General features: G+C 42.0%; 1 protein-coding gene across 1 annotated transcript in view; it reads left to right on the forward strand.

Annotated features, from left to right (window-relative positions):
- aplf (aprataxin and PNKP like factor) overlaps nucleotides 1-23033 on the forward strand; it is a 36641-nt gene that overhangs the window by 7895 nt on the left and 5713 nt on the right. The window contains exons 5-10 of the mRNA XM_072657035.1: nucleotides 4198-4390; nucleotides 6671-6800; nucleotides 14673-14869; nucleotides 16721-17025; nucleotides 20652-20783; nucleotides 22042-22088. Coding sequence (XP_072513136.1) covers nucleotides 4198-4390; nucleotides 6671-6800; nucleotides 14673-14869; nucleotides 16721-17025; nucleotides 20652-20783; nucleotides 22042-22088 — 1004 coding nt within the window. The remainder of the gene's footprint in view (nucleotides 1-4197; nucleotides 4391-6670; nucleotides 6801-14672; nucleotides 14870-16720; nucleotides 17026-20651; nucleotides 20784-22041; nucleotides 22089-23033) is intronic.

Consider the following 23033-nt stretch of genomic DNA (forward strand, 5'->3'; position numbering starts at 1 on the left):
CTGTCAGTGCACATTATATACATTGGGTCCGTATGCTTTAGCATAGAGCAGCATCTAGACGTCTGCCTTTGTTTAGTAAAGTAAACCAGATCCTGGACGGCATCCCTCCATTCTCACGTTTCCTCACGTTTTCTCTCTCTCTCACCTTGACTCTCTGTGACCTGTCTGTGGTTTCGTGTTCCACATCTCAAGACTTAACCCGTCATCAGCCTCTGTAACGTCTCACACCCCTCTCACCCTTCACTCTTCGCTTTAATCTCTCGCTCCAGGTAAACGCTGGGGTATCAGTGTCTTCGCCTGATGAGCCGGTTTGGCTCCCTTAACCTCCAGTGTAGCGCACAGCGGTTGGAGAGCGCTAAGCGATGCTAATTGGTGCAGCCGTCCCGTCAAGACTAATTGATTCAAGAGGTGCTGATTTGCATCCATTTGAAAGTCATAGCGTTTAAGCGTCCGCTTATGTGAGAGGTTCTGTCTGAGCTGTCGTGTAGAGTCTGTCTGAAATGCAGGGTTTGTATTTTTGCTTTCTGTTCAGACACTGAGGTTGAATACAACTTGAAACCAGAAGTTAACACTAGAACCTTAAATTCAAGCCAAGAACCATAAGGAAACTTCATTATTAAGAGTGCAGAGCTTGGCGTTTCAGGATATCAGGCAGGACATCAGGGTTGGACAGCAGAAAACATTTTTTTGCAGTTTGTTCCACCCTTCCCCACCGAATAACTAGAAAAACAAATTTTATGGAGAGCTTTTGATTGTCAGCGAATCAAATCTTTGGAGAGTATGAAGTATGTGCTTTGCGTGTGTTGGCAGTGCAAAGTTCTTAATATATGAAGCTTTCAGAACTGCAATGGGTTCTGGCTAGTTGTTCTGAAAGCTGTTGGAAAGTAGGCTGAAATACTCAAATCTGAAATCACACCAATGCGTATTTAAATACTTTATATACACTGTATTGACAAAAGTATTGGGACACCTGCTCATTCATTGTTTTTGCTATTGTAACGACGGGAAGATTACGTCTTGCACAGCTCGAAGCGTGCAGGAGCCATGTGCCAAGTCTCCTAATTAATCATGGGTGTGTTTTTGGGGTGACATGCAATAAACCAATCAGCGTGTTACTTGCCATTCTCTAAGCGCCAGGTGCGGTCTGCCTTGCGGATTGCTATTTCAGTGGTGCATCGTGCTCAGTCTGGGAAGGCGTGCTGAAGCAGTGAAGCGCCTTTGTATCCTGTTTATTGTTGATGTTAAAATTTGCATAGTTGCCAACTGGCACGCACTATGGGTTTGTGGACTGCTGCATAACAAGTGGGGGTGTACAGGTGCTGGGCACCAAATTCACTGTTAAGATAGCGATGAACGTCTGACTGTTGATGTCTGCTTATGTTGTTTTCGGTCAGTGATAGATAGCAATACACCAGAAATGTATCTGAACGCACTTAATTTTGAGACCATCTGTGTAGATATATTCGCAAGCACCGCTGCTATTTCCAAGACACGTGGAAAGAATGAAAATAGACTATTGGCAGGGTGTAAGATATATCCTGTCCTATATCCTGCTTTTGTTGGAGATACTGTCTCTACTGTCCAGGAAAGAGGGCTTTCTACTACATTTTGAAGGAGCATTGCTGTTGAGGATTTAATTGCATCAGCGTCAAAAGCACTAGAAAGGTCAAGATGTTGGACGATGACCGCCCACCCCATCATCCCCTACTATATAATATAATATATAATAAAGAAGTATTTGATATCTGATATAATTGAACACATTGCCACTGCTCCGCAGCTCATAGCTGGGATGCCATTGGTGGTTGGTGTGGCGCAACAGATAACACTGCTACCTGCCAGTAAGCTACCACACAGTAGCTGCGTACCAAAGCCTAGGCTGCAGCTGGGGTTACTAAGCCGAGAAATCAGCCTACCTTGGTTGTATCCTAGGCTTTGGAACACAGCTAGTTCACTATGCTGCGATACACCCACAAGAGTCCTTGGGCAAGACTTCTAACACGACTCTGGCTCACCTCTGTAACACGAGGAACCTTGTAAGTCGCTCTGGAGAAGAGCATCAGGTAAATGCTGTAGATGTAAATGTAAATGTGATTGTAAAAAGTGGCTTCATACCCCTCTAGCTCACGCCTGGCATTAGGCAGCATGGTGCCAATAGGTTTGTGGTTATCTGTTCTGGAGAGTCCTATTCTATTGCCAGTACTTCTCTATAGGGACATAAACAAGCTGTGTGTGTGCATTTGTGTACATCTGTGTCAGTGATGGAAGCAAGTGGAAAGAGGTTAATGCATTCATGAGGGAGGTGTCCACAAACATTTGGACATATAGTGTCCTGGTCAGATATTTACATTTTATGTGGAACCATCTGTCCCTGGGTCTTTAGGCCCTTATTTTTTAGCTTTATCAGATGAGAACACTTAAGAGGGTCCAGCACAATTCAAGGGTCTCGTTCCACTTCCAGTATACCCAGCTTCAGTTTGTTGCTGGTGGGAACACATTTTTACGATGGTTCTCACCAAATAAAAGAATGACTCATGAAATCCAACACATCAGGCTGGTCTTGTGAGGTGTTTTAGGTGTGCAGTGGTCAGTACCTACGAATAATTGCAGTTACAGGTTAATGAGCACCCAAGGTTCATCAATGGAGGCCCCATCTCACAACTTACAGGACTTACAGCATCTGCTGCTAACGTCTTGGTGCCAGATATGCCTTCAGAGGTCCTGTGAAGGCCATGCCTCAACAGGTCAGAGCTGTTCTGGTGTCACAAGGGGGATCCACTCCATATTGGGCGGGTTGTGTTTGAAGAAAGATGTTCTAGTTCTTCTAGTTCTTCACTTTTGCACAGTACATCTCTCATCTCCCAAAGCAGGGGATGTCCTCTTTGAGATAAAGCTGCTCCCAATGACTGGAAAAAGAAGACCTCCTCCACCTCCACAGTCCCTGATCCAAGACATAACTGCAGAGGCGATTGTGAAGTTGCCATTGAGAGTAGCTTTATCTCAACAAGGACATCACCTCCACAGTCACCTGATCCAAGACAGTTTTGTGGAGGTGATGTCCTCTTTTATCAGCCATCGGGTTTATCTCAACGAGGACATTGCCGCTCTGCAATCCCGTGATCTTGGAGACGTGTTTTTACAAAACGGCTGATAAAAGAGTAGCTTTCCGTGTCTAATAAGTAATAAAACCCACTTACCTTCACGAATGGAAATCGAGAAGACTGCCTAACTTGCCTTTTAAAGGAAAAGATCAGATTCCTGGGAGGAACGGATCACAGTTGACTGCCTGTCTAAACAGCATCATTCACATGTTTCCAATCCAGCCCTCAAGAACACCAAATCCTGCTTAACCAAAGGCTGTGTTAAGGTGGCAGTACATCTCAATTGACACAACTGAATGAGTTTGAGCTACCCGTGGAACACACTGTGGGAAAACGTACAGGTTAAAAAGTGTTATTTAAGAGGTGCAGTAGGAAAGCCTCTCAAAAGCCAGGTTTGAAAAAGAGGTTGGTCTGGCTGTAGAACCCTTAAAAGGTTTGAAGGACCTTCACGTATTGGTTCCTTGAACCTTTCTATGATAACTTCTCCCTGTGACGTGACACAGAATGTTTTTTTTAGCACGTTTGTGTACAGTATGTGTCCAAATGTTTGTGGACACCCATTCTAATGAATGTATTTAGCTACTTTAAGTTACAGCCGTTGCTGATTGATGTTGATGATCTATACACATACGCTCAGCTTCTCTAGTCCCTGTAGAGAAGTAATATCAATAGAATAGGACTCTCTGGAGCAGATAAACATGAACCTTTTGGCATCATGCTGCCTAATGCCAAGTGTGGACTACAGGCGTCTTAAGCACCCCAGCATTGAGCTGTGGAGCAGTGGAAGAACTGTGTTCTCTGGAATGATGCATGGTGCTCCATCCAATACTTTTGGGATACTTGACATGGGAAGTTGGAGATGGAGTGCTGATCATCCAACATCCTGACCTCACTAACGCTGCTCTTGTGGCTGCATGTAATCAAATCCTCACAGCAGTGCTCTTCCAAAATCTGGAGAAACAGTTACTCCAACAAAAGCAGGATAAGCCCTTTTTTAATATTCTTGATTTGGGAGGAAAACAGAGAATGAGCAGGTGTCCCAATACTTTTGTCCAGATAGCGTATTAATGTTTCTCCTTGCCTTGATCTCTAACAGGAACAGCCAAGGTTTTGAAGAGGAGGGGTCGACGGAAACTGTGGAGAAGCTGCCTCCTGTTTGTGAGGAGACATTAGACTACGTTCCTCAGGCCAGAAGCAGCGTGTCCCAAACGCCTGAATCAACACCACCGATTCAAGAGGAGGAGAAGGAGGTGGAGACGCACAGTCCTGACCCCGCTTCTTGCAGACGGGTGAGTTTTACACTCCCCTATAGCTCTTTTTATTGTCAGCAGGTAGTCAACAGCAGTTGCATTGCGCTGTCTAAAACTCAGTGGAGCTGTAGCTGAGCTAGCTAAGCGATGGCTAGCTTTGCAAGTGGGCTCCAGATCCTTCCAGGCATCCTGTCTTTTCAAGATATTATGTTTATAAGTGGGCTTTCTGTCGGCCAGACTTGAATAGGTTCTGTGGGGAGCAGGCTGTTATCCTAATCCCACAGTATAATGGTAGGAAAGAAATGGGTATCACCCAACCATAGTCCAACCCCTGGACTAACTGTGGAGGAACCTTCACAAAAACTTTATTTATTTATTTTTTAAGAAGAAAATGGTTCCTTGAAGGTTCCTCAAAGTACCTTAAAAGTTTCCTCCACAGTTTCAGACTAAAGAGCCTCTAAAAGTTCCTCAAGGAACTTTTACTTCCAGCAGTGCAGCGGAGAAATTAGGGGTTGGGGACTAGGGTTGTGCAATATCCACTTCTTTTATATCGTTATACTGTGGTATTTTCCAGTGGGGTGGGGGGATAAGGTGGCAGCCCTCCACTCTAAGTGTGTTCACTCCCTCTCGTCACTAGTGTGTTTGTGTTAAATGCAGTTAAATGCAGAGGCTGCAGAAGTTGCTACTGCTGTTGCGCTGCTGAACCATAGCCATAAAGTATGATCTCTTAGTCTTTCCTCTTAAACTAAATGAGCCCGTGTTTCCTGAGTGCTGCAGCTTATGGCTAAAAGAACGTCCTGTAAACCTGACATGATTCCGATTGGAATATTTTGTTCCCTTTTCTTTTTTCCAAAAACTCACAAAGAAAACCTTGTGTAGTGTTCGAAAGTAGAAACCCTGACACTCTTGTTTGATGCTCAATGCCATCAAATCCTCATAGCAATGCTCCTTCAAAATCTAGTTGAAAGCCTTGTTCCTTGGACAGTAGAGAAAGTTACTCCAACAAAAGCAGGAGAAACTCTTTTTAATACCCTTGATTTCAGTGAATGAGTAGGTGTCCCAATACTTTTGTCCATGTAGTTTCAAGCCCACTTGCTGTAACTTCTTGAATGGTTCCAGCTGAGCGGCAAATGTTAACCATACATGCATCAGAAAGTTAGAATTATCAGTACGATCTAATCTAACATCTGCTTGACTGGTTTAAGCCGAACGTTTTTTAACTCCGGGTGGCTGCAGTGCTTCAGAGAAAAGGTCAAGGCATGAGGTAACCCTCGGAGAGTGTGAAGAACTTTTTAAAGGTTTAAAGAACTTTCACTGGGATTACAAAATGGTCCAGAAATGGTTTATTAGGGGACCAAAAGTAGTAATTTCATGCCATTGCTTAAAGAACCCTTTAATTTTAGTTTGTAGGAGGTAAGGGGTTACCTACATTTCTTATGTTGTGACCCTAAAGGCCTCAGGATATATGTGCTATGAACTTGACCAAGTACCTCCAGTACCATTCCAAGAGCACAATACATTATGAAATTCTGAAAAGGTTTTTTACCAGTTGAGAGGTCTATAACACTCACATATGGTTCAAAATGGTTCTTTAGGGAACTGAAAGTGGTTCTTCTATGTCCTCGCTTTGCTGAGCCTTCACGTTTAGAGTGTTGAAGGTAACAGGCTGCCTAAGTTCCACACTTTTGTGACCTAAAGACCTCAGGATAAGTTCTTTACCAATTTCAGGGTTCTTCACATTCACAAATTGTTCAAAAATGATTCTTTAGGGTTCCTCAGGTTTTTTACGTTGAAGAACCTTTACTTTTATTCTTCACTTTCGTGACCCTGAAGGCCTCGGGATTTATGTATTGTTTGGAGATTGATGGGAACTTTCCTTGCAGTAATTTGACCAATTACCTCCATGACCATTTCAAGAGCACAGTACCGTATGAAATTCTCACAGGCAGTGGAATAACAAAACTGATCGTTTTGAAGGGGTGGAACAAACACTTCAAGCTGGAGCAATCTTTTTTTTTTTTTAATGACAAAACATTAGTGAAAAAGATGTGGTTCTTCTATGGCATTGCTCAAATAAGCTTTATTTTTAAGTATGTAGGAGGTAAGGGGGTTACCTACGTGCCTCATTTTTGAAACCTTCAAGGCCCCAGGATATATGTATTGTTTGGGATTTATGGAAACTTTCCTTGCAATAATGTGACTAATTTTGTAGGGGTGGAACAAACACTTGAAAAACTGGCGCTGTCTCTTTTTTGAGGTCATAGTGTTCGGCAGTTTGGAGAACGTATCCGAATCCCTCTCTTCACATTCTGTGTTCAGGGCGTTAGCGATGTTCTTGGCTCCAGTAAAGCAGATGAATCTACCCCTCCGACCCTTCCGAAGAAGAGAGTTTTGCCTGCCTGGATGACAGCCGCCACTCCTGCAGCCCAGAGCCCGTCAACAGTGAAAGGTAACATCTCCATGGCAACTGTCACACGGCTATGGTGCATCGCTCCCGTGAAAAGACTGCCTGGAGTGCGTCTTCAGGGACAACGTGCTCGCGGACAGTCATGCGACATTAGCAACGGTCGCCAGAGAAACGGATTGGCCGCGCTTGGCGTAGTGCTGAGAGAGAGAGAATGGTCTCTAATGGCCACGATCATCAGCTTTGATCTTATCATAGTAATTATGCTATTATGAGTCGGAGCCAGACCTGCAGCTTCGTTTGCATTCTGGATCGCCTCAGCCTTCTCCACACCTGCAGGCTTTTTTTGCTTGCTAGCACTAACAGAGTAGAGAAATACTGCCAATAGAATAAGACTCTCTGGAGCAGATAAACATGCACCTGTTGGCATCATGCTGCCTAATGCCAGGAGAGGGCTAGAGGGGTAAAAAGCCCCCCCAGCATTGAGCTGTGGAGCAGTGGAACTAACTGTGTTCTCTGAAATGATGGATGGTGGTCTATCCAGTACTTTTAGGATGAATTGGGAGATGATAAGGTGGGGTGGTGATCATCCAACATCCAGACCTCACTAACACTCTTGTCACTGAATGCAATCAAAGCCTCACAGCAATCCTCCTCCAAAATCTAGTAGAAAGCCTTCTTCCCTGGACAGTTGCGACAGTTACAAAGGGTTTTGAGGATTTTAGTGGTTGCTGGGTGATTGCTGTGATGTGGCTTGATGGTTACTATAGTGTTGCACTAGTATCACAAGTGTTTGCTTAGTGGATGGTGAATAGATGCAATTGAGATGCTAGGTGGTTGCTATGGTATCCCAGGTTGTTGCTACAGCGCTGCTAGGTGGTTGCAAGGTGGTTTCTATGGTGTTGCTAGGTGGCTACTATGTTGTTGCTAAGTGATTGTTAGGTGGTTGCTATGGTTTTCCAGGTTTTCCACGCTGGTCAATCAGCAGAAACAAGCTGGTTTACCAGTGGTGTACACTATGCTGGTCAAGAGCTGGTTAATCTGCTAGCTTACCAACATGGGGTATGTTTTCTTATGGATGACCAGCTTTTCAACCACCTTGACCGTCAAAGATCATCTTAGACCATCTGAAACCAGCTGGATTTTCCCCCAGATGAATTGATGTCTAGCAAGATCAGAATGTGGTGTTAAGATTAAATCCAGCCACCAGGAAATTCCTCCATTATGTGCAGTTAGCAAGCTGACGTTAGCCAACTCTCCAACCACAAACAGTAAAAACACAAACTAAATAGGAGTACCAGTACCAGTGCTGCACACCCAGTTGAGGGGGGGTGGGGGGGGGGTGTGCAGACGAGCTGTAGTTGGAGGCAATAAGGGTGATTTGTGTCACCCTTATTGCTTAGTTTGAAGGTAATTAGCTTTTAGCACTTAGTTAATTAGTTACCACAAACAGTAAAACACAAAAGTGAGCATAATTATGTCAGAGAGTTCAAAACTCGTTACTGTAGAGTGCTACACACAGAGCTTAAAAGCAAGGTACGAAATGCAGGGGCTTCTGAGGGGTCCAAGTCACCCTTATTCTCTAACTCCTCAACATGAAAACTGTAAATCAGCAGAGGGGGGAGATTGATGAGTTAAAGCAGTTATGTTGCAGTGCAGTCTCACACCAACAAATTAAGTGAAAGTAATGATTCCATGGATCGGCCTAATTATCCGATACCCCAAACCAGCTAATTTTGTTAATATCGGGAACGATATCCGATCCTAATATCGGATCGGTGCATCACTAGCTAAGAGAACGGTTAATGTAATTGATTGGCCACATAGTGCCACAACTACCAGGGATTACAAAGTCCAGAACTGGATATTGGATTCAAAATCCAGATTTGGCGACCTCTTGCTTTCCCACTTTGCTGTTGTCCATCGAACCCCAGAGTGGAAACATCACCATAGCACACAGGTCTGATTGGCCGTAATGCCAAACTCACTCCATCACTTTCTGTTTCCATCAGTGTTTTTTCTGAATTTCTTTCTGTATCGATAAACCACCTTATCCACTTTGTCCAAATTTTTTTGTGACATTTAGTGTGGATGGAAAACCCAGTAGTGGATTTTTAGATGCGTTGGAGAGACAAAAGCAGGGAAAAAAGCTTTATATTTATGTGGAAGATTGTCTTTGGATTGATGAGAGGATCAGCCAAAGCATCAGTCTTTTTGGGGGTGGCTCTTCCAGGAATCGTGGTAAGAGACTCGTAAACTTTCATCCAGAAATTTGCCTGCTTTGTCCCTTTGTCCGATGGGACAAACGTCTGGTTCAGGTCAAAATGGGATCAGCCAGAGAGCTGGAGGCTCAACTCCGTAGTTATAGACTGAAAGTGTTCTTTAAGGTTAAGCATGTCGCAAAAAAAAAAAAATGTGGACCCACGTGGAAATCTGAGATATGGCCATAAATGCACATTAACATTTTACCTACAGTCATATGGTAAGAAATTGGACATCCCATAAAGAAAGAAAACGTTTTAGTCTTCAAAATATTTGAAAATACAACACTCTTCATTTGACTGTAATGATGGTGCTTTATCCAATACGTTTGGGATGGGTTGGGGAGTTTGGGATGGGTTGGGGAGTTTGGGATGGGTTGGGGATGAGGTGGGGTGGTGATCTTCCAACATCAAAATCCTCAAGTCCATGCTCCTCCAAAATCTAGCACAAAGCCTTCTTCCCTGAACAGTAGAGAAAGTTATCCCATCAAAAGCAGGATCAAGTCTATATATATATATATATATATATATATATATATAATCAAAGAAAAAATATCAAAGCTTAATATTTTTGGAAGTTGTAGTGGGTTTGTTTTAGATTTGGCTATCTTAGGAGGATATCTGTTTGTGCAGGTAACCATTACTGTGTAGAATTATTAGGCAACTTAATAAAAAACAAATATATACTCCTCTCACTTGTTTATTTTCACCAGGTAAACAAATATAACATTTAGATAAACATTTCAGATGTTCAAAAACAAATCAGTGACCAATACAGCCACCTTTCTTTACCATGACACTCAAAAGCCTTCCATCCATAGATTCTGTCAGTTGCTTGATCTGTTTATGATTAACATTGCGTGCAGCAGACACCACAGCCTCCCAGACACTGTTCAGAGAGGTGTACTGTTTTCCCTCCCTGTAGATCTCACATTTCATGAGGGACCACAGGTTCCCTACGGGGTTCAGATCAGGTGAACAAGGGGGCCATGTCATCATTTTTTCTTCTTTTAGACCCTTACTGGCCAGCCACGCTGTGGAGTATTTGGATGCATGTGATGGAGCATTGTCCTGCATGAAAATCATGTTTTTCTTGAACGATACCGACTTCTTTCTGTACCACTGCTTGAAGAAGGTGTCTTCCAGAAACTGGCAGTAGGTCTGGGAGTTGAGCTTCACTCCATCCTCAACCCGAAAAGGTCCCACAAGTTCATCTTTGATGATACCAGCACATACCAGTACCCCACCTCCACCTTGCTGGCGTCTGAGTCGGAGTGGAGCTCTCTGCCCTTTACTAATCCAGCTTTGGGCCCATCCATCTGGCCCATCAAGAGCTAGTCGCATTTCATCAGTCCATAAAACCTTAGAAAAATCAGTCTTAAGATATTTCTTGGCCCAGTCTTGATGTTTTATCTTATGTTTCTTGTTCAAAGGTGGTCGTTTTTCAGCCTTCCTTACCTTGGCCATGTCCCTGAGTATCGCACACCTTGTGCTTTTTGATACTCCAGTAACGTTGCAGCTCTGAAATATGGCAAAACTGGTGGCAAATGGCATCTTGGCAGCTTCACACTTGATTTTCCTCAATTCATGCGCAGTTATTTTCAATTATTTTGCACCTTTTATTTTTTTCAATGTTTCTTGCGACCCTGTTGGCTATTTGCCATGAAACGCTTGATTGTTTGGTGATCACGCTTCAAATGTTTGGCAATTTTAAGACTGCTGCATCTCTCTGCAAGACATCTCACAATTTTTGACTTTTCAGAGTCCGTCAAATCTCTCTTCTGACCCATTTTGCCAAAGGAAAGGAAGTTGCCTAATAATTAAGCACACCTTATATAGGGTGTTGATGTCATTAGTTGATGTTGATGTCACCCACAGAGATGCACATCACCTGATTTACTTGATCGGTAGTTGGCTTTCAAGCGTATAGAGCTTGGAGTAGGACAACATGTATAAAAAGGATGATGTGATCAAAATACTCATTTGCCTAATAATTCTGCACACAGTGTATGTGTATATATATATATATATATATATATATATATATCCTTGACCTATCCTTCTTATTATCCTGATTATCAGAATGTCCCAAAACTTTTGTCCATGTAAACTATCTGTATCTGTGCTGCTTTACTTAAGAACTGGAGATGCTTGGCTAATGTAAACAAACAGTCAACCTCATGTCCCTAAACACAGCCCCAGCAACCTCTCCCAACCCACTTTAAATGCACCCAGAACGATGGTGTTGCAAAGGGGTTGCTTTTGAGTTGTTTAGTGGTTGCTATGATGTTGCTTGGTGGTTATTAGTGAACGTTTCTTGAAGTACTTTGTGGTGAATGTTGTGGAGGTTTATTTTGGATCATTGTACAGTTGTAGAAGCCAGCCTCCTTTCAGCGCCACTTTCCTTACTGACTGAGTTACATTTACACAGCCTTGCCTCGCTTTGTCTGCTCTTTTGGTATTTGAGAATATTTAAAAAAGAGTTTATCCTGCTGTTGTTGGAGTGACTGTCTCTACTGTCCAGGAAAGAATGCTTTCCACTAGATTCTGGAGGAAAATTGCTGTGAGGATTTGATTACATTTAGTGACGAGAGCGAATCAGGAGGTTGGTGAATGATCATCACCCCACCTCATCCCCAACTCCCCAACTCAAGTATCCCAAAAGTAAATGGAGTACTGTGTGGAGCACCACCATCATTCCAGAGAACACAGTTAGTTCCACTGCTCCACAGCTCAGTGCTGGGGGGCTTTAGACCCCTCTAGCCCACTTCTGGCATTAGGCAGCATGGTGCCAATAGGTTCATGTTCATCTGCCTATTTTATTAATATTACTTCTCTATACGGACTAGACAAGTTGTGTTTGTTTGTTTGTTTGTGTGTATGTGTGTGTGTGTGTGTGTGTGTGTGTGTGTGTGTGTGTGTGTGTGTGTGTGCGCATTTGTACATCTGTGTCAGCAATGGGTGCAATTTAAAGTAGTTGAATGCATTTATTAGAAGGGGTGTCCACAAACCATTAGATGTGTGTGTGTGTGTGTGTGTGTGTGTGTGTGTGTGTGTGTAACTTTGGTACAAGCTTTGTTATCTGCGTAGTTGGAGAGTGGAGCTGACAGTAGTTTTATGTGGCCTTTAGTCAGATCTGTCAGTGTCAGTACAGCAGCAGAAGAAGCAGACACCCACAGTTAAATCATACTGATGGGGTTCTAAAAGGCTAGAGCAGAACAGGAGTCTGATACATATGACCCCTGGGTTTAAGAGTGTGTGTGCGCGCGCGTGTGTGTGTGTATACGCATGTGTGGAAAGAGAACTGCTGCCGCCAGTTTAAGCCAGGTTTGGGTTCAGCACAGGAGATTCTTATTAGTGCTCCAAAAGACATGTGTACACACACACACACACACACACACACACACAGTGATGAATGTTTTTCTGTGGAGAGAGTCAGCAGTAGTATATCAGGTAGTGTCTGGATCGCTGCTGAAACTTTCTCTTTTCTCTGTCTCTCAGCTCTTATATTAAACTCCGCTCAGTCTGCCAGGCTGCTGCTGCTGCTGCTGCTGCTGCTGCTGCTGCTGCTGCTGCTGCTGCTGCTGATGATGATCAGAGGCCTGTGTGTTTCTCTTAATGGCTCAATAAACCATTCTTCAGCAAAAATGTCACAGACAGTGACTGAGCGCTTCTGGGGAGCCTTGAGCGCCCGCCCACTGCATAAAGCCGGCCACTTCACCTTAGCATATTAAAGACTAGCATCGTTAGAACCCTTTGTTCGGTCCAGCGTAGCCTGCTGTTCTCTTTAACGTCTAAAAGTGGCAGTAGTCGCTGGCTGTCAACTTTAACTCGTAGCTTTTCAGGAGGATTGTGTATCGTTGCCATCAGGCAAAAAGCTTGTATCTCCATTTTTCTCCATTTCTTTTCTGTTTTTTGGGAATATTGGGAGTGTAAGAAAATTTCAATATATTGAAGTTACAGAGGATAAAACGTAAATTATTAGTATAGACTTGAAACGTTATGTAATTAGCCACATGTTTAATTACAATTACTACTGCAATTTTACATAAATTCGAATGGAATTACAGAAAGCAGAAAGGTCCAGTATGAATAATAATAATACAGAACTCAATAATCTTTTTGTTTTTTCATAAAAAAAATGAAATAAATGTAATTTGAAATAAGTAAATTAAGACGACAACTGTTATTATGTTTAATTTTGCATGCTTTGTCTACAGTAATAATAATAATAATAATAATAACAATAATAAAAAACTACTTAGAAATTAAAAGTTTTGGGGGTTGCGAAGTTTGAATCCTGAGCCATGCTGCTAGAGCTAGGATTTAGGGTTGATTTAATGGTTATGTAATGGTTAGGGTTAGGATTTAGGGTTAGATCTAAAGGTAAGGTTAGGGTTGGGGTTAGGATTACATTCAATAGACTGTCCTTAACATTTAACTTTGAGTTCAATTGCATTTAATAGACATTCAGTTGAATGTTAATTGGATGTCAGGTGAACATCTACGAGGCATCTGTAATGAACCATCTAAGTAAAGTCATACTGGTTTTTGTCTTCTGTGAAGTTGCTGTTTTGGAGTTATGAGGTTTTTGTGTGAGAGCAAAAAACACAGATCTCATTTGGCGGATTAAAAAAAGGAAACGAGGACGGAGGGAGGTCATAAAGCAGAAGCTGGGAAAGATGAAAGTTTGAAGTGAGGGATTTGAAGGAAAGGAATGAATATCACAGATTCTGTGACTTCAGCACCTCTAAAGATCTGCCGCCCCATGGAGGCGAGCAGTTCGACTTGTGGCACAGTGAGCAGATCAGCAGACCATGGAAATGTTATTTCAGTCTGTGTGTACAGATTTATTTTGTTGATTGTTCCCCACGTTTTTGTTAAATAGCCAGATAATTAGATGAATACCTATGGACATACCTATGGTTAATTATTCTGGTAATGATCATAATGCAAAGATTAGAATTTATTATTTGGTGACGGTCATAATCACCTGCTTTATTTTGAGTAGGTCTGCCGTGTGCCACCACAGCTGATCTGCCATTAGAGGCATGGACTCCACAAGACCTCTGAAGGTGCCCTGTGTTATCTGGCACCCAGACTGATCCCTCTCCAGGAATCATATTAAAGAGCCTTAGCTGCCCTCGACCCTGTCACCAGTTCACGGGTGGCTCCTTTTTTATACCAGGAGCACCTCACAAGACCTGCCTGATGTTTTGGAGATGTTCTGACCCAGTCATTGTCTAGCCATCACAGTTTGGTTCTTGTCAGAGTGGCTCAGATTCCTACGCTTGACTGATTCTTGACTGTTCATTGCTGCCTAATATGGTCATCCCTTGACAGATACCACTGTAGATTAAGGGAATCAGTGTTTTTGACTTCACCTGTGAAATAGTGCTAATGTTATGGCTAATCTGTGTATTATATGGACATTGAGTCCCTCAAGGCTCCATTTTAGGGCCTGTGAAACTTTAATTTACTTACAAGAATTGAAGTGTGGGCCTGTGTACAGGGTTTAAGACATGAAACCTGATGATCTGTTAAAGGGCTAACCCCTGGCAGCGTCCATCATTAAAAATACTAAAATACAGAAGTACTTACTGTAGATGCAAATACTACTAAAAATAATAAAAATAGGTTTCATTTATTTCTCCAGCAGTTACTAAGCGAACTCCTGCACGAGCTGCCCCAAAGACAACCCAGCCTAAACGGGTAGCGGCGCCCAAACGAGCCCGAAACAAGCAGCTTTCATCAGGAGACGAGGAAGACGAGGAGGAGGAAGAGCACAGTGATGTGGAACAGAAGCCCAAGAAGCGAGCAAAGAAGCTGAACAGTGACACAGAGGAGAGCCAGGTACACTAACAACTGCGAATGCTAGCTTGTAAATAGAGCTACTAGCTGGCTTCAACAGAGGTGCACCCATTGCTGATGCAGGCGTTCAGTTGCTGCATTTAATTACCTCCATAGAAGAGCACTGCTGATAGAACGGGGCGCTCTGAAACAGCCACAGATGAGCCTCACCGTGCCCCAAAACAGGGCTCAGCGAGAGGGGTAAAAAGCCCCCCAGCATTAGGAGTGATGGTGCTCCATCCAATACTTGTGGAAAGAGTTCAGTATCCGTAAGTGACTGCCTCACTAATGCTCTTGTGGCACATATCCTCATAGCAATGATCCTAGCAGAGTAGAGGCTGTTACTGCAGGAAAGTGGACAAACTCTGTATTTGCTAATATTCAATTGAATCCATTCTTGCCTATCAGTGGAAATGTTCCCCATGCCACTGGCTGCAGCTCAAGCTCAAAGATCGATCAGTCCACCCCGTGCGTAACAGTTGGAGAGGTGTTCTCTACATATAATTCTGCGTCCATTCTCCATCGGTCCCCATGACTTGTTTCTAAAGTGAACCAGGCCTGTTTGGATATTCCTTTGTATGTTCATAGTCTGAATTCTGTGAGGTCTTGGTTTGGTAAGGAAGGTTGTATTTGTGCAGGTGTCTCTGTAGGGTTGCAACGGTATTCACGGAAATATCGAGGTATCACAGTTATCGCGGTATCACAGTATTTTCCAGGTTTTTCCACTGCTCTTAAGGGCATTATGTCCTTGGCAATTAAATATACTACAGCATTATACAATTATTTGGTTTGTTTAGATGAGGGATCTAACTGAATTCCCTTTGAATATGACTGTGTGACAGTTGGCTGAGCTGGATCAGGAAGTTTCTTATACAATTATAGATGGAGAGATAGTGGAAAAACCTAAAACCACACTTTACATGCTCTCTTAGAAGTAAAGATCCTGCATTTAAAATGTTTGGTACAGTAATGAAAGTATTACCATAAAAATATTTAATATCTTGAGTCAGTGTCTCATAAACTACTGTTGTAAGCATTCATTTTGCTGCTAAGTTAGTGGGAAAAAACAGATGCTGCAGAAAGAGAGGAATATTTCTGACGTGATCCTCATAATAGACATTTGTCTTTTAAGGCTTTTACTCAGAGCCTGATTTTAACGGATGAAATATAGACACGTCGAATTTTGGAAATGAACGCACATAAATTCGATGTGTCTATATATTTTATCCGACGGTAAAAGCCTTAAGTGTAAAAGCCTTACAAGTCATACAAGGTCAAGTCAGTGCTTGTTTGACATTTGCACAACATGTCCTTCATGAAATGCATGCTTTGAAATGTTTGGGGTGGGGCTCAAGCCATACCTCTACAGCAGGACAGTCGGTAACATACAGGAATGTACTAAATATACACATTACATACATGCATTAACGGGACCTTTGCAAAGTTTTCAGTGTGTACAATGCATGTACAATACACCAGACCTCTTGTTAAGTGTTTCCCATCTTGTCTAACGATGAGCGTGAATGAACCATACCCCAACCAAGCTAATTAAGACCCCCTTTGTAGTAGTTAAGATCTCCAATTTTTGGGGGTGGCCAAACACTAAAACACTGAACTTTGTGCCTTTTGGAGATCGGCTCATCTTCTACTCAGCTTTTTACACCAACAGAAATGTTGAACAGGGGCGCCCAAGCTTTTGCTCACCACTATGCTGTTTGTTATGAGAGCTGTAGCCACCTTTACTTAACCAGTAGCAGACACAAGCCTGTCAATGGTCATGCTGGTTGATACTGAGTGTGACTGGGATGACCTGTCGAAGTTGAGGTGATTTTAAGGCATTGGCTTTTCCAACAGAACCAGGCAACCGCACCAAAGCCAAGCCGAAAGAGGTCACTGGAGGACAGGCTCGGTGAGGACTCTGAAAGAGAGGAAGAGGAGGAGAAAGGGAGAGGAAGGAAGAGAGCAGAGGCTACAACAGTATCCAGGGCTGGAGGGTCAACAACACAGGCACAAGGCTCCGGAAACTCAAAGAACGAGAAGCAGCCCTCACGGGACGGACAGCAGAGGTCAAAGGGCAGCACTTCGGAAATTAGCTTGAGCAGGAGCAAGCCCAAGGTTCAGCAGCGGACGCCATGTCCCTACGGCGCCTCCTGTTACAGGTATGAAACAATTCATTTACACAATGTTCCCCTTAATGCTCACCTTACTTACTCAGCCGGGACCTGTGTGGTGTCTGAAGTTTGGACTGGAGCTACAAGGCTGATGCATCATAGGCTCATTATTAATGCAATGAAAGTACAACATACATATTTAATAGAAACAACAAGAAATTTGTGCACAATTTTAATATTTAAGTTTTTTTTGGAATCAACACCGGGTCAGAATTATAGTTTGTATCTTGCAAGTTTGTATCTTGAGCCATGCCACTTTGCCATCAGTGGCCGTCGTCCCAGAGTGCACAATTGGCCATGCTCTCTCCGGGTGGGTAGAGGGCGCTCTCTCCTCACATCAGCTTTTTTTTTTTTTTTTTTTTTTTTTTTTTTTTTAGTTTAAAAAAATATATTTACATTTACATTTACATTTACGGCATTTAGCAGACGCTCTTATCCAGAGCGACTTACAAAGTGCTTTGCTATTTACTCAAAAAAACCTCAGCTAGTTAGAATGGACTAATAATTCAAAAGATACCTCTAAGCTTAGACATTGCTAAACACAATACAATAAGGCAACCATAGAACTATTCGTCCAAGTACTCTCTGAAGAGGTGGGTCTTCAGTCTGCGTTTGAAGACAGCGAGCGACTCGGCCGTTCGGACACCCATGGGCAGCTCGTTCCACCACTTTGGTGCCAGGACAGAAAAAAGCCTGGACACTTGTCTTCCGTGGATTTTGAGGGATGGCGGGTCGAGCCGAGCCGTACTTGAAGCTCGAAGGGCTCTTGGTGCGGATCGGCTTTTGACCATTGCCATCAGATACGGAGGGGCTGGTACGTTCTTGGCTTTGTAGGCCAGCGTCAGGGTTTTAAATCTGATGCGGGCAGCTACAGGAAGCCAGTGGAGAGAACGCAGCAGTGGAGTGACATATATATTTATTTATTTTTTTATTTGTTTGTTTGTTTGTTTAAAAAACAAACTTTAAAAAACTTTGGACTGGTGCTGTCAGTTAATCCACTTGTTTGTAACTATTGTAACTATTGTATATCAACACAAAGATCGGATGGGAATCGGCCGACACTAAGCATTAGGGTACTCAGATCGGAACAGTGGCAAAAACACTTGATCGGCACATCTGTAGTGTCAGGTTGACTTACGGCTTTGCTGACAGTTAAAGAGAATATAATGGGTTTAGTTTAGTCCAGGGTCGGTGCTCCTCAAATGAAAGGCGATTCATGCATTTCCAGATGTTTCAAATATGACGGCATATTTTATCCATTAAGTCATTTCTTTTAGATCCTTTGTTTGGAAAAGCAGTAGAAGTATCACCTCTTCTCACGTTTTAAGCCCTGGCAGTGTCACACTGGCTGTCCAAAGTGATTTACGTCATCAGGCTCCTCTCTTTAAGCTTTCAGAAGGACACCAGTAAAACCTAAAACAGTGAACACGTTCCGAGAGCTGGATGTACTTTCTGCTGATCAGACCGCTGTTTATTTCCTGCACACTGCTGTCTTTGGCTGTTTTCTGTGTTTCCTAACTACCTAACTGACAGATAACACTTAAAACTCAATGCAGTGAAATGAGCTTTTGAGATACGGGTCATTTCAGAGTGTTGCAGCTGGTGAAGCAACCAAATGAATCATTTTCATGATTTGTTATTGCCTTGAATTCATATCTACACTGCTTAACCTGGATGCACTATGTTGACAAAAGTATTGGGACACCTGCCCATTCGTTGTTTCTTCTGAAATCAAGGGTATTAAAAAAAGAATTTTTCCTGCGTTTATTTGGAGTAACTGTCTCTACTGTCCAAGGAAGGAGTAACTACTAGATTTTGGAGGAGCATCGCTGTGAGGATTTGATTGCATTCAGCAACAAGAGTGTTGGTGAGATCAAGATATTAAATGATCACCACTCTCACCTCATCCTAAACTCCTCAACTCAAGTATCCCACATGTATTAGATGGAGCACCATCCATCATCACAGAGAACACAGTGGTTCCACTGCTCCACAGCTCAATGCTGGGGGGCTTTATACCCCTCTAGCCCATGCCTGGCATTAGGCAGCATGGTGTCAAGGTTTTCGGCAGGGAATCAGAAATGAACCTGTTATCTTGTCTTTCTCTCATTGATGTTTCTGAAGTGCTTTCTTCTGTTTCACCTCATTTTTGTTGCAGATACTGATGGATAAAGAGAACTAAATAATTGTAGTTTAGTTCAAGGACATTGCTCCTCAAACAAAAGGGGATTCCCAGAGTACTTTTTCAGGTGGTTAAAACCACCTTTAAAAAAAAAAAGGTAGTGAATATTTATCCATTTAAAGATCTCTCTAAGATCATTTTGTTTGGAAAAGCAGTCGAAGTATCACCTCTTCTCACGTTTTAAGCCCTGGCAGTGTGACACTGGCTGTCTAAAGTGATTTATGTCATTAGGCTCCTCTCTTTAAGCTTTCAGTACACCAGTAAAACCTAAAACAGTGAACACGATGACGAGAGCTGGATGTACTTTCTGCTGATCAGCCCGCTGTTTATTTTCTGCACACTGCTGTCTTTGGCTGTTGTCGGTGTCTCCTAACTACCTAACTGATGGTTAAACCTCAGTGCAAAGAAATGAGCTTCTGAGACTGAACGTTTTCGGAGACATTTTCATGATGTTTCACGATCATATTTATTACAATACAGGATCGCCAACAAAATGCGTCAGTAGTGACGGATCCTTAAGATCTTCGGTTCAAATACTCTGCGTAGTACCACGTATTATGCTGTTTGTAAAGAAACGTGCAGATGATTAGTGTTCTTCAAGCACTGGCGATCTTAGAAAAGCCTGTTGTGTATCATGATAAGAAATTTGATCATGATATGATAAAATATCATCATATTGTCCAGCCCTAGTTGCAGATTTACCACTTTCGTGATGTTCGTTATTAATTAATCTAACCTGGACTGAAATTTTCACTTTTTGACATGATGTGAATCTTATTTGCATTGTATAAAAATGTGGTGATGAAGGGACCAATAGAAATGCTCCAGAATGACTTGGAATAAAATCTTTTACATTAACTTCCATTGATTTATTTTATTTTTTTTATTTTATTAATTTATTTTTTCTTCTCCTGTAGTGGAGGGGGAAAGGAAATATCGATATATTGAATTTGTCGAAGTATTACGATATGTTTTGCAATACTGTGTCGATTTTCAGAACCACAGTATTGATTATTAATGTTTCCATGTAGAGGTTGGTGGCAGATAGTGGTTTGTTTATTGTTGTGTTTAAACCCTGACCGCTAGATGGCAGTGCTGTACTCTTCAGATCCCACTGTTTTGATTGGATAAAAAAGTTATGTTGCGTGATATTGTTTTGTAACCCCTATATTATTATACATATTGTATCATCAAGTTCTTGCCATTAGACAGCCCTACTGTAAAGTATCTGTTTTGGAGATTTTGAAAATTGGAGGTTTTGAAAAGAACAACTACATTATATTGTTACCCAAAACACACAAATACTGGCAATACTCCTTTTATAGAATTTTTCATATGAGATCAATATCTAAGTCATAAACATAAGGTTATATGGAGTAAAAGCAATTTGGCATAAATGGCTAAATCATTGTTTTGTTTTTTTCTTCACCAGGAAAAATCCGGTCCACTTTCAGGAGTGTAGCCATCCAGGAGACGATGACTATGGAGAAGAGCAAAGTAACGGCAATGAGGATGATGAAGATGATGACAGGCCTGAGTGCCCTTACGGCACTGACTGCTACAGGTAGGTTTGTTTAAGGGACATTGCAGTCAGATATGTTCTTGGATATACTCTATATGTCCATAAGTTTGTGGACACCCCTACTAATAAATGCATTAAGCTACTTTAAGTTGCACTCAATGCTGACACAGACATGCTAAGTTGCACTCAATGCTGACACAGACATGCACATGCACTCACAGAGCTTGTCCGGTCCCTGTAAGTACTGCCTATACAATAGCACCTTCTGAAGCAGATAAACATGAACCTATCGACACCATGCTGCCTAACACCAGCGTGGGCTAGAGGGGGCTTTAAGCAGTAAAAGCAGTAGAGCTGTGTTCTCTGGAATGATGGATGGTGCTCCAACCAATTCTTTAGGGATGAGTTGGGGATTGTGTTGGTCCTTGAAATGAGTTTACCAGAGTCTTAGGTTCACACACATCCACCAGTTACAGTTGAGAGGCAGATGATGGACACGTGAATCAACCAGTTAGACACGGCAAGAAGCAAAAGACAAGTAACTCCAGATATTAATGAGACGCTAACGAAAGGACAGGCTCTACAGATTCAGGAGATGTTTGAACCATATTTCCGTGCTATGTTTTCACAAAGACATTAATAGACACACAGATAAATGTTGAATTTGACGTGCCGGCGCATTCGCAGGCTCCAGAGGGTTCAAGCTGAAAGCTTGAAAAGCTGTTTATGTGATTGGGGGCAGTGTTGGTGGTCTACCCATTTTTGCAGATCCTTTTAATCTGTTATTCATTCTTTGAGCTCCAGTTTTGGAAATGTTTCCCTTCTGAATTTTCCATGTTTCTGCAAGTGTATTGTTTTGTACATCGACTCTCCTCTGAAGTATCTCCTGAAAAAGGAAGAACTTGTACTTACTGGCTGAAGTACAAACAAACTGAATGTAGGATGCTGTCTGATATTTAAACAGTAAACACATGTTCCTAAAATACAGATTCTGGTTATGGCTTTCCCGTTAAGTAGAGGTGCTGAAAATACTTCACACTTGCATATCTCATTAACATGTATCCATTAGAAGGTTCTTTGGGGAACCCAGAACTGGTCATCAACTGCTTTTCTCCCTAGACGTCTTTTTAGCACCTCCATTACTTGAAAGTAATTGGAATGGAAATGAATTCGAGGGATAAGTCATTGAAATGCAAAAAGGTATAGACTTATACTTCATCTGCTCTTAGCAGGTGGATCTCTACCCAGAAACTTCTTCCTGATATGTTTAAAATGATTTGTATGCTCTTGTGTTTTTCAGGAAGAACCCTCTGCACAAGAAAGAGTACAAACATACGAAACCTCCAGGTTTGTATATTTCTCAAATAACAAATGAATCACAGTTCTAGCAAGTGGAAAAACATTAGGATTGCTACAAATTTTGGAACCAATGAGACTTCAAACAGCACTATATTCCATGAATGCCCCCCAAACAACAAATAAAACCCCATTCGACCACCCAAGAATAAGAAGAAGGAAAGAAAGCCCAAACATGCCACTCCTCGTCCCTTTTTGCTCTGAAAAAGGCTATCAGAAACAGCATTGACCAGCCAGCATTGACCAGCCAGCCTTAACAGCGGAGTGGAGAAGTGGACCCTCAGTAGTCTGTAATTACAGCAGCCTGTATGCTGGCTTCTCTTTGATATCCTGACTGGAATGAGCATGAACAAGCAGTGGGGGGGTTCTATTTCTCTTGATCATATTTGAGATGTTTCTATACCTTGATTGGAGTCTGTGTTAAATTTTATTAATTGGACATGATTTGGAAAAACATACACCTGTGAAAAAATCAGGTCATGACGGGGGAAAGAACTGCCTTAAACCCAATCAAACATCACCTGGAAATGTGTGTGTCCACTGACTGCCCTTGTCCATCCTATGTTTTGTATGTGTGTGTGTAAGTGTGTGTGTGTATGTATATGTATGTATGTATATATGTATGTATATATATATATATATATATATATATATATATATATATATATATATATATATATATATATATATAATGATGAAGTATGGTATGAGGTTGATGTATAGAGTGCAGAATATGCATAAGTCAGTGTGCATATGTTCAAATGTATGCGAAGGCAGTGCAATTTGGACAGGAGGTAGTGGCATGTTAATAGGTAATACTGTCCAGTGTATTAATGAATAAACTACCTAAACTGTCAGTAAGAATATCAACCTGACAGCTCTATTTCTGTTTCAATTCTATGTAATTTGATTCAGTTATGATTCTTTAAAAGCAGA

This window comes from Salminus brasiliensis, chromosome 15 (genome assembly GCF_030463535.1).
Source record: "Salminus brasiliensis chromosome 15, fSalBra1.hap2, whole genome shotgun sequence".
In the NCBI taxonomy this organism is placed as follows: Eukaryota; Metazoa; Chordata; class Actinopteri; order Characiformes; family Bryconidae; genus Salminus; species Salminus brasiliensis.